The sequence below is a fragment of the Phasianus colchicus genome, chromosome 13, assembly GCF_987193195.1.
Source record: "Phasianus colchicus chromosome 13, bPhaCol1.hap1.1, whole genome shotgun sequence".
In the NCBI taxonomy this organism is placed as follows: Eukaryota; Metazoa; Chordata; class Aves; order Galliformes; family Phasianidae; genus Phasianus; species Phasianus colchicus.
In genome coordinates, this window is record NC_143448.1 from 3,966,782 (window position 1) to 3,978,868 (window position 12,087).

Below are 12,087 nucleotides of genomic sequence, written 5' to 3' on the forward strand. Positions count from 1 at the left end.
AGGAATGTATTTTACAGGAATATGTATCTCTATTTTAGAATCTGTAAATCCTTTATATTTGGAAAAATCTGACAAGTTTAAATCAGCATGTACAACAAAATGCCCTCCTAGGGCCAAGTGTACTGCTAAAGTTAACTTGACTGGGAAGAATGATGCTGTGTTAGGAAAGCTCCCAAGACAAGAAGCAAACAATAAGCACTTCCAGTAAAGCATGCTGTTTGCACTGCAGCACATATTGGACGCATAAAGTAAAACGAGTTGTACACTATGCTCTAATCACTGGGGCTGCTGGCGTAGGCAGAGGGAGCACATTCATACAGCAATTTTCCCCATCTTTCAGGGAGAAGCATAACATGAAACAGATCACTACTGACTATGGAGAAGAGCTTAAATAATCAGATTAGCACCTGTACATTCCTTCTTTATGGCTGGAGACAGGCAATAGGAGTCTTCAGAATGTCTAACAGAACCTTTCACAAACACAGCATAAATAGTTCTTTACTGAAAGGGGATGTTCAGCACTGGAATAGGCCCCCCAAGGAGGTGGTTGAGTCACCATCCCTGAATGTGTTTAAAAATGGTTTGGATGTGGTGCTCAGGAATATGATTTAGCGAAAGGCTGTTAGAGTTGGGGTAGTATGGTTGGGTTGCAGTTGGACTTGATGATCATTAAGGTCTTTTTCCAACCTGAGCAATTCTATGATTCTGATTCTGTACAGCCTATGTAGCTTCAATCTGCCTTAAGTTATCTACTTACAACTATATCACTTAATTAAGCAGTTAGAATGTAAATGAACTCAAAATCTGGGATAGGCAAAAGGAAATACTCAGCCATTAGCATGCTGTAGCATTCCAAGAGATAACTGTCATTTCACAAGCTACAAACCAACCAACTTTTCATCAAAACTTAAAAAGGTAACAGTATGAGTCAACTATCTAGCCTATATGAATTGCTAGCCAGGAAGTGTTTACTAAGCTCGACATAACAAAATAAGTATTGTTTTTGTATGTAATTCTTAACAAAACACTGCAAACAAGATTTCTAGACAGTTAACAGACTACTTACTCTGTCAAAGAGTAGAAACAGCTCTCTGAGGACATCTGAAATAGGCAGCTTCAAGTACTCTGCAAACTCCTCAATTCCAATTCTTCCCCCTTTGGAAGCACTTGCAATAGCAGCAAAGGTATCCAACTGCTCTCTCACGTGGTCCCATTTTAGGCTATGCAAACATGAAGGAGAGGAGGTATTTGTAAATGCTGTGCATCCAGGCTGATGTTTTGTATGAAATCAGCAATTAAGGACTGCCCCCCCATGGTTATTAGTATTATGAGCAGACAGTTCTATGCTTGGGTATATCAGAATTCCTTACAGTAACTTCCTAAGTCTATTATCATCATGTTAGTCCAGTAAAGAGTTTTTCATTGCCATAAATTCAGATATAGCATTAATTTTATGCTAAGCATGGAATATACGTCAGTTCTATTAGCTAACTCTCTATGCAAACACTATCATTGCTACATCCTGCAAAGCATCTGATCTCTGAAGAAATACAGCTTTGCACCTTGGTTGGAATAATTAAGATTGCCATGTAACTATGGAAGATTTTTTCAGACAGAGTTGTATAAATGGATGTGTGGCACACATAACAAGTCTAGATGCACTGCGCACAGACTTCAGATCTGACCACAACCACACCAGGTCACATGTGAAATAGTCTGTTTTTTTGTAGATGGCTATCAACTGCATAATTTCCTTATCAACAGCTTAACTTCCCTTACTTGAGCTTCTTGCTGATTTTGGTGAACTCCACCAGCCCTGCTTCCATGGGTAAAGTTAGCTGTCCTGCTGAAATCATCAGTCTGCAGTCTTCAAAAGTATGATCAGTGACTGGCACCTTCAAAGCACTGAAACAAAATTAAGGAAATTAAGGAAAAAGATAATCACCGTCTTACACTAAAATAACTTTTAGTTGACTGTTTCTGTTCTCACCACCTCAACTTGCCTTAGTGCTAATGTACAAAACAAATGATAATCTGTTCTTTTTCTGATACAGTAGCATAGAGCAATGCATTCTGTGAAGCAGTACTGTGAAATGACATTATAGTAATTTCATGATGTTTTCATATTCACAGTTTTGTAAATGCAACCCAGTAGCCTCTGAGAACAAACCACCTACTTACTCTTGTCAAGCAAGTAAGGGAGCATTTTATTCCAGCATTCCAAGTATCAAACATACTATGTTCCAACGTAAGGCAGCCTTCTTTATGCTCCACATAAGACCAATCAAAGGGTGTTCTGGTAGAAGAATTAGAAAACCTACATACAGCACCTAGGACCTGACTGAATTGTGGGGCAGGGTACTTGGTGTACTTTATGGCTGGGATGTATATGGATTTCTAGAGAAGGACAGGTGGATGGGTATGAAAGAAAAGTTCTCAAAGATTTTATTCACGACATTACATACGTTGCCATGGTTTGTCGGACTCTATTGGCAAAAAGAATAGGATCATTTCTTTCTTCCTCAGTAGGAACATGAACAGGCAGAAACTGAAAGAGATGAGTAATCCAATCAATTGATTAGTCAGAACTTTGTTAACAAAATAGACAACTTCCTGTTAGTCTTTGCAAGAAAAACAGAGGAGAAAAAAATCAGCCATGCAATGACAGAGCTGGACACCAGAGGTCTCAATAGCCTTAGGAACAACTCAAGCTGCAGTAGCCACACAAGTAAGATTTTAGTCCAAACTGCCTCTTAAAGATTGATAGAAGCAGCTATAAAAAATGAAAATCAAAATCCAAAGAAAGTAAATGCATGTATCACAGGAGGTTTAAACACTACATCTGTAAGAACTAGAGTCTGAAATTCTTTTCAAAGATTCTTTGTAATTGATGAAAATGTGTATAAGATTTATAGTGTGTTGTTTGTTTTTTCCACACATGCTGCAGTTATACCTGATACATGTTAACTGTATCTGTCAGGATGTGACTGGTAAGTTTTCTGTAAGTTTCTTCTAGCCTGTGGTGAAAATGCTGAGGATTCTTAGTTCTAAATTATGAGAATATGAAAATGGTACAGAATTTTGCAAGCCTTGCAAACCAAGATATCTACCCCAGATATCTACACGACACATTTACTGTTAAGGACTTATTCAACGTTGTTTTGTAAGAAGTTGGAGTAGCATTGTGCTAGAAATGTATTGTAGGTGAATTATCATCTGCCATGACATGAATGGCATCTGTCTGCAAAGTACTGCGTGGATGTGTGTTCTGTTATTACTTCAGCCAACACAGTGTTTGCCTGCAGCTCTGTTTCCTATACCTCTTCTCAGTTACAATTATCAATTTCAATTCTGTTACTTCTCACCCTGAGATCCTGCCCTTAAATCCTAGAATATAGCTATTCTAGAATCATTCAGATGCTGCACACTGTTCAGTGGAAGACACGGTTACTATGTGTCAATGTGTTTCTTCAGTTATATTTTAGTTGTTGGTGATGCATTAATATATTGGTACCTAAATCCTATATAAATACAGTCCATCCTGGACAGCCTTTGCCTTTGATTTCAAGGAATGCTGCCTCTTTATGACCAAATCCAGACATTTATGGAATAAGTTATCTATCAAATAGCCATGACACTTTACTATTTATAGCTGGGAGTTTTCTCTTTGGTAAGGACAGCAGGGGCTCAGCTGCTCACATGAAGTGTTGAGGTTTCATTCCTTCTACAAGCAGCTACCAGGTCTGTTAATTCTAACACAGATTCTGGCTTATTACAACTTCCCTGCAGAAGTCATGCAGCTCTTAGGTTGAGGAAGCACAGGCACTCTGTACAAACACAGAGAACTGTGTAATCATTGGCTGAGATGAAATCTTAATTCTGAGAAGTTCATCCATGCAAACATGGTTCCTGCTCTTGAAGGTGGTCATTATGTCAGTAGAGGCTGAGGTCCTCCCCAGACCGCAATTTAGATTTTTGGTAGCTGAAACATCTCATTCAAGAAACCTGCTTACCATTAATGATTAAACCAGTTTGCCAGAAACTACAGCAGGAGATGATGAATTTGGTTTGCTGTCCTCCTGAGGTGGCATGCTTGATCTCACACACACCCAGCTGCTTATCTGCTGATGACTGCTAAGTATACCTTTGCTGTCAAAATGCAATCCTGTAAGAACGATTCTTCCCAGCACTTTCAGTAGCAGAAACACTTATCTGATCTGCTTTTGGCTTAGTCTCTCTTCCTATGGAGTCTGCCAAATGCTGTACCTTTGGCAGACATAAAACTCACTGCCAGTTTTACCATTAATTCACACAATTAATACACAATTTTTTAGGCTATGTCTAGAAACACATACAATTTCTTCCTGGACTACAGGAACATCATTGTCCATGCATTGTAGGTAGAGGCAGAGCAACACCAATGGGAAGAGAGGCTGCTTGTTCACAGTATGTGGTAGCAACTGAAGTGTTTACTGCTAACAAGTGAACTACTTAGTGACCACTGATAGTGTGATTTCCTCCCTCTCTGGGTAAAACTGTCCGTTTGGGCTTTTGGAAACCTTTGTATTGATGCTAAGCAGTTATTGCCACTCTGGTGACACAGTCTGCTGTGAAAGCTGCATCTTTCTTCATGTTTCAGTTTCGCTTTGGGAACACAATTTTCTAACAGACAAGTTTGAGTTCCATTCTGAATCAGGGGGAAATAAACATTCTAATAGAAGGGCTCCATTAATTGTTTCTTGTTACCACTTGTATGAATGGCATAGATGTATCCTTTCGTACAAAATCATTAAGAGAATTATATCTTTAGTACATATTCTGCTAATCTGTCTACTGCACATATTATAATGTACAACATGCTCCCTTGAAAAAAATTTCATTGTTTCATAATGAAGACTTTACTGCTAATTGTTAGTAGCAGTAACACAGCTTGTGCTCACAGAGCACAACTTTACTGAACTCTGTGTTTTGCAAATAAACAGCAAAACCTATCTGAATGTCTCCCATTGCTCAGGTCCCTGAACTGACACAATCCATACGGACGATCTTTGTGGTCTGCTAAGAAATGTGAAGTACAACAAACTGACCATACCTCGGTTATCTCTCTCCTCGCTACTGCGTTCTGAATGCTGACTCTTTGACAGGCAGCAAGCTGTTACAGGAAGTGTACTGATATACGAAGTGCATATGTTGTGTCAGTTGTCATTTATCTGTCTTTGCGTCGTGCAGCCGATTTTAATGATCAAGGAAACTGGTTCATTATCCAAGTCTCAGCTTTCTCCCCAGTACAAACACCTGAGTCCCTAAGTAAGCTCTTACTTGCAGCAACCTTTTAGCATTCAGTCTGGGAAGGTGGTGAGTAAGACAAGGATGCTTTCAAGGGAGCAGGGAAATAAGAAGGCGGGGTAAAAAATGTGAAGTTGCCTTTAATAGAATGTTTTATACTTGTTAGTTTATAATTTTATAAATTATATATATATATAAAATATATATATATATTTATATATATATATATATATATAAAAATATAATATTATAGTTTATAAATTTGTAACCAGTGAGTTGGCAGTGATTTTCCAGTGTCTTAAAAATAAAAGTATTTCTGACAGCTTTTATTTAGTAACTCATCAGGTTAAGTGATACACAGATATAGCCAACAAGTCTCAAAATATTCTCAGTATGATTCTCTTCTTGTTGCTGACACTGTTGTTTACTGTTCACTAACAGTGATTAATAATGTGGATTATGTATTTATGCTAAAGTATAAACTCTGTGGCTACTGAATCTGAGTAGAAAGATACTTCTGATTCTTACCTCAACCTCCACTCTTGTGAAGAGCTGACACAGTGTCATTATGCACAGGTCTTTTCTGCAGGAGAGGAAAAAAGGAAGGAAGAGTTTAAAATTACGTTTTACAAAGTATCTGCACATCAGCAGATGAAACACAGCCAATATTGGACAAGGATTTTAAATACGTGGAAGTTTCCTGAAATGCTGCATTAGAGCTTTTTTTTCTATAAGGCTTCTGCATATATCTGCTGCTTGCTCACAGGGCAGGCAACCTGTTATCAGTTGTCATGCTTATCAACAATACTGCTCAATTTTCTGGTGAGCAAAATATATATAAGTTACTTTAAGGATGTGAACACATAATGGATTTTGAAGATTTAAGGGCTTTTAAGGGCTTATAAGGGAAGATTCTAAGCAGCAACTTTACTTCTGTATCCTGCATTCTCACATCTGCAAAACAACCAGTAACTTCCTTCTGAAGAACTGAAGCAAGGATTTGTAAATTTTTGGTGGCCATTTTGCAAAGTATAATAACATCTGCACAAATGTGTTAACAAAGTGTCAGTGTGTCTGAGGTCTTCAGTAGGGTGAAATTTTAATGTTAAGAGGTAGGGGGAAGAAGAACCTGCCTGGGAAAAGGGTAAGCACAATCACTTCAATTTCTGGTTTGTTCACAATGATCTTTAAGCAGAAGCACACACTTGCTCTCTACATCATGTAAATTACAGTAGGAAGCTTTCAGAAAGTCTTTTGTTTGTGCATTTGAAAAAATAAAGAGGAGAAAGGGAAAATCTAAGTGATCCTTTCTGGATTTTTTCCCTCTGCTGGAATGCCTTACTGCTTGATTTCCTATTCCATAATTTCAGGCATGGCTCTCAGTATGACACAAAAGTAAGGAAGAAGTAATAAAGGAAAGCAGAAATGGGTCAGGAGGTTTCCACGAGGAGCCTGGTGCTGTCCAGCTTGGGTATATAATAGCCAGGAAGTTTTACAAAGACTGTGACAATTCTTTGTTTTCTCTCACAGCTAAAGACATAACTCCTTTTCAGTCTTCCACCAAAAATGCTTCATAGGAGTAATCAATAGCACCCATTGAATTTCCAATATGCATTACTATCAGCATGTTGATAAGCATAACAGCAACAATAATAATTAAAAAAATATCTTAGGGAACTCAGTAAGATGGACATTTTCATGTAGGTCAGCTTTTCAAAATGTCCGAGTTTGCAGGTGCTAGCAGTAACTAATGATGCCTTACAAGGCATTTATGATCCACTCCACTGGTTGAGATATATCTCAAAATGATATGCTTTAAAATGTTGATCACTTATCAGATAAGTATTGGTGCACTTAGATACATTACATATTCCACATGAAAACATGGTGTATGAATCCACATAAATCCACATAATATTTTTATGTTCATAAGCTGAGACGTGTTTTCCAGACACGTCTGTACTTTTCTGTACTGTTTAGAAGAGTTTTTTTAAATAAAGTATTTTAGCATATTAGAAGGCCAGCTGTGTTAAGGAAAAAATTGCAGATATGCAGCCTAAGTGGCCTATTGAAGCATTTTTCTTTGTTTCCATGTATATAAATTTAGCTGACATTCCAAAAGAGCTTTTGTTGAGTTGGGCACAAACAAAAATCTGAAGTCCTAGGCATCAGAACAGAAAGATGGGGAAAAACTGTTTGGCCCATAGTCACTCACTTACTATGATGTGACTCTTCAAAAAAGGTAGAGGAGAGAATAAATGGAGGGGTATAAAATGACATTTATTTTTTCTTGTTTGCATACCATGTAGTGAACTGTTAACATCTGTAGGTTTTGATGACTATTGATTGATTGTTTCCAAAAGAAAAATCATTTCAATTTTTTCCTGTTGTGATGTGCAAAACAGAAAATTGAACAAAACAGTGGCAGACCTAGAAATAATACTTTCTCATTTGCAAACTCTTTTTCTGTCCATTCAGATATGATATCTATGGCATTACATCAAATATTTTCCCCTCATAAAAAGAGATCTAGAAGATCACATGCCCTAGCTTAGCCCAGTCTGTCTAGCAGACCATTTAGTAATGGGGAAAAAAATCATCCATGCAATTTTTAGTAGGATTAAGAAACTTACAGTGAATAGCCTTGCCATGTCCAGGTCACAGTATCCTAAGGAAAAAATTAAAACAGAAATGTCTGACGAAACAGATGAGACTTAAAATGCAGACAGGTTACATAGGTACATAGCATGAAACAAGCATAAGCTTAGTAAAAGCAGATGATGTTTTTATAGTCCTGTAGAGAAAATAAAGGTGTAAATACAACTAGGATTCTTTGCCTTAAAAAATTTGAAAAAAAAGAATGTCAGACTGTCAGTCTATCAACAGTTGGGAAGAAAAATTAAGTGGTTATTTAGGCTTCTTAAATCATTCAATCTAGTTGAAACAGCAGAAAAGTAAGAAGAGTATCTAATAAGACTTCTTCAGAAAACTTTGCCAGTCCACTTAGAAAGGCACCCTCAGAAATACTTTGGAAATAGCTTTCAGGGATATCTTTGCATAGGTAATCTATCATGCCTTTCTTTGCTTTTCTGGCTTTTTTTTTTCTTCTTGTTCTATGTTTATTGGTATTACAATGTATACTGCAGATCCTTAAATCCTATTGGTAAAATGCATCAATCCCCTTCAGCAGTTCACTGTTTAGAAACAGAACTGCAAAAGGATTTTGCAAGGGAATCAACATAAATAAAAATAATCATTTTTATTTATAATTGCTTTTCATCTTAAAAGACATTAGGAATGAAAATGTTGGTCTTTTTGTTCTTTTGGTCAGGTCTGGGTTTTTTGGATGAAGAAGAAATAAAAAAACATATAGCAGTCTGCTAGACTCATATCCTGGTATTACACCTGCTAGGGAAACAGAGCCATATGGCTCAACTCCTGTACTTGGCAGAGACTGCAAATGTATTCAGCAAAACAAGAGAAAGTTGCACAAAGAGAACCACCTGCAAAGCTGCCCTCCTCAGCTGCCTGAAGGAAGGGGGGTATTGGAAGCAATGCATGGTTCAGCTTTGCTTTTGTTCTGAAAACCCATTTGCAGTAAGAGTATTTTAAGCTTAACCCAAATGATGACTGGTAAGGAAGCTGCGTGCATTTCACACTTCAAAGTCCAGGCTCTGTGGCTTTGTAGGAAGTTTCTAACTTCCGCTGCAATACTTCTCTGCACTTCCTCTTATTTTTACTACAGCTGAGAAGCCCAAAAGTAAGTTTCTCACAATCAGAATAGCAGCTAGTCCATGCTGATTCTTGGGAGGCTTGGAATCTACCAGTGTTAAAACTTGGATGATAAATTCTTCAGTGCCAAAGCAAAATATTTAGCTTAGATAAATTTGAAGTCAGTATTTTGACCTCCAGATTAGTGGTACAAGAATGTTCTGCATACCAGCTTGTTGGGATATCGGAGCAAAACAGGTTGCACAGGAACTCCAGGAATGAATGCACCTGCAACCACAAATTAGTATTGGTTCTTAAGGCTGAGCTTTATATAGCAGTTAGAAGTTTTAACAGATTCACATAAGACATGATATCAGGAAGGAGAAATTTTTTAAAAGACCAGAAGAATAGAAAGAGTTTTTTTCCTTTTTTAAAATTTTCTCGCTTTCCCATAACATCATCACTGCAATTAGCAAGATGTCAAAACAGAAAACAGCTAATCCCCATTTCAAGGAGAAAGCTGCCTCAGATTCCTGGACTGTTCAAATTGATTTCCTATGCATTTCTCCCCACTGATCATCATTTGTTTAAAAAGATTAGATTCTCACAAGGCTACTGGACATTTCCTGGTAAGTGATATGGATCTGAGCATGTAGCACTGGTCTTGTAACTTTACTACCAAAGAAACTGTACAACAGAAAGAAAGAGAACTGTGGCTTTAACTGAAGTGCAGCACAACTATCAGTGATGCACAACGGTCAGTGATGCTATCAAGCACCTTTTGTTGTTAAGAATGCATCACAGATATTTTACATCCTATAAGATAGCAAAAGGGAGAAAAGTAAAATGACAGTGCAAAATAGCAGGCTTAATGCCACTGAAATGTCATTTCTACAATACTGAAGTTTTAACAATATAAGACATTAGTAAAATGCTGTTGTGATGTATCTGTTGAAGTATTGGTCTTACTAGAGCTATCAGATTAGTATTTCATATAATATTTTCCACCAGAGATACTACAAAATCTCTCACCTTGTTTAAATGTGATCAGACAAGATCGGTTTGTGCAGGTCCCTTCTGGGAAAATCAGTATCTTGGATTTAAAGAGAAAGAAAGCAAATATATATGCATCATAAAAGGATTATACTTCAGCATCAGTTACGGGAAGGCTGAATTTTTATGCAAGCTCTGTGATATGTTACACTGCATCACAAGATTACCACTACTGTCTCAACAAGAACAGAATGAATTAGTGAAGGATGCCCACAGTAATAACAACCTGATTTATCTTGATTTGGAAACAAATGTCTTTTTTTAAAGAGAGAAATTTGGGGGAATGGCCTTTATCAGTTCAGAATTATGGTCCAAAAAGCTTCCAGTGTTTGACTTGAAATGTTTAGTGTTGCTAATAATGTAAGAACTGTTTATCTGCCAGCAGTTTCTTACCATATAAACATCAAGAGTCTGGGCTGACATGGAGTGCAGGAGATACTCAAGCATTAAAAAGCACAGATGCTATCAACATGAGTGAGTATGCTAGCTGTGATGAGAAGATCATGGCTTAAGGGGTAGGAGCAAAAGGTGGAGCATAGGTGTATCTCTTAAGTAGAACTATTATAGTATCACACCCTGCACGACCTCTGAATGATTCAGACATACAAACACCCAGAAGGACTCTGAATTAGATTCTGAAAGATACTAGATTAAATGTGTACTGGGCTGCAGTGTGACATACTCAATTCAACTCCCTATGGAGTTTTATATTTCTGAGATCAATACAGGATTGACTATAAGCAGCATTCTAAAAAATCTCAGCACAAGAACTGGTCTGGATCAAAACTGTTCAAGGTCTATTCCCACTTCAGTATGAACGAATGGGTCACGGCTAAACGAAAGAGACACTGGCTGTTCTAAGGTACAACAGACACAGCTGCACAATTTGTTTTACAGTTAGTCCTTCACTGCATGTTCCACAATCAGAAATTGTTTGCTACGAACATAAGAACAGGAATGCTTCTGTTCAGCCATATGTCATAAACCCCAGGAAACAAATTAGTGCCTGAACCACACTCTCCTTCCCCTTTTGTTTTGGTACAGGGTTGAGAGAAACAGTACTCAAGACTTCATGCTATTAATAAGCACAAGTGTTGCCTAGCCTGTTATGTTTCAATTTTAGGAGAAAGGAACTGGGAACTCAGCTAGTCCTTTTTTGTTGTGCTAAGAGAATGCAGACCCTGAGGAGGATATCACAGGCATCATCTTGTGATCAAGTTGCTAAAAAATAAAATAAAATCTTGGATATTGAATCATACGCTATTAGTGCCATAACACAGAGGCAGAATTCGTGTAAAGCCAGCTCCCCTTTCCTTCCCATGCAGCTTTCAGCAGAGATTAGCTATTTTCTGGAATCACTTAATCCATAACAGTTTAGCAAATCATAAGCATAAATGTAGTTTCTAAGAACAGTATTACAAAAAAAAAAAAAAAAAAAGAGAGAAAAGCCTTGCTAGCTTTCACACACAGAGATTTAAAACTCTCCATACAGCTGACAAACTGAAAAAAGTAATGGAGGCAGCATGAAACCACAGTCAATACAATAGAAGAGCGCAGGAAAGCACTGCTAGACAAGATGTTTCTAAGTTTATAGTTCTGCCAAGTCTTTCTTCTTGCAATGGATGCAGATCTCCATCCCAGAGTTCTGCCTATCAAGTAGCATAATTTCTGCCTCAACTGTTTTCTACTTCAGAGCAACCCCTGTCCCAGGAACTCTTCAGGTCTTCACAATGGAATGCCACTCAAAGCCTAGAAGCACAACAGCAGCTTGCTGCTGAGGAATGACCATGGAAAACAGTGTACAGAACTGGTGCTTCCACATTAAAATCTTTCCACAATTCAGACCAATCTAAAAGCCTTTGTTTGTACTGCATTATTAACCCAAAATGTACATTGACCTTCAGCTCAGCTGTTTACCACATGGGAAACAGGTGTGTTAAGCTTAAGTACTGTTCATAATGGAGCTTGCACAACCTGGGTTACTCCTCAACTGTTACAAGCACAGCTCTGTGATATAGCTTCTCACACGTGCTGTCC

The 12,087-nt window shown here is 37.7% G+C and overlaps 1 protein-coding gene across 1 annotated transcript in view; it reads right to left on the bottom strand.

The window, feature by feature from the left end:
* The window catches only part of LPCAT2 (lysophosphatidylcholine acyltransferase 2), a 28,599-nt gene that overhangs the window by 8,993 nt on the left and 7,519 nt on the right, over positions 1-12,087 (bottom strand). Inside the window, exons 5-11 of the mRNA XM_031615371.2 lie at positions 10,030-10,090; positions 9,227-9,285; positions 7,920-7,954; positions 5,815-5,869; positions 2,466-2,548; positions 1,780-1,905; positions 1,067-1,220 (exon numbers count right to left, since the gene is read on the bottom strand). Coding sequence (XP_031471231.1) covers positions 1,067-1,220; positions 1,780-1,905; positions 2,466-2,548; positions 5,815-5,869; positions 7,920-7,954; positions 9,227-9,285; positions 10,030-10,090 — 573 coding nt within the window. The remainder of the gene's footprint in view (positions 1-1,066; positions 1,221-1,779; positions 1,906-2,465; positions 2,549-5,814; positions 5,870-7,919; positions 7,955-9,226; positions 9,286-10,029; positions 10,091-12,087) is intronic.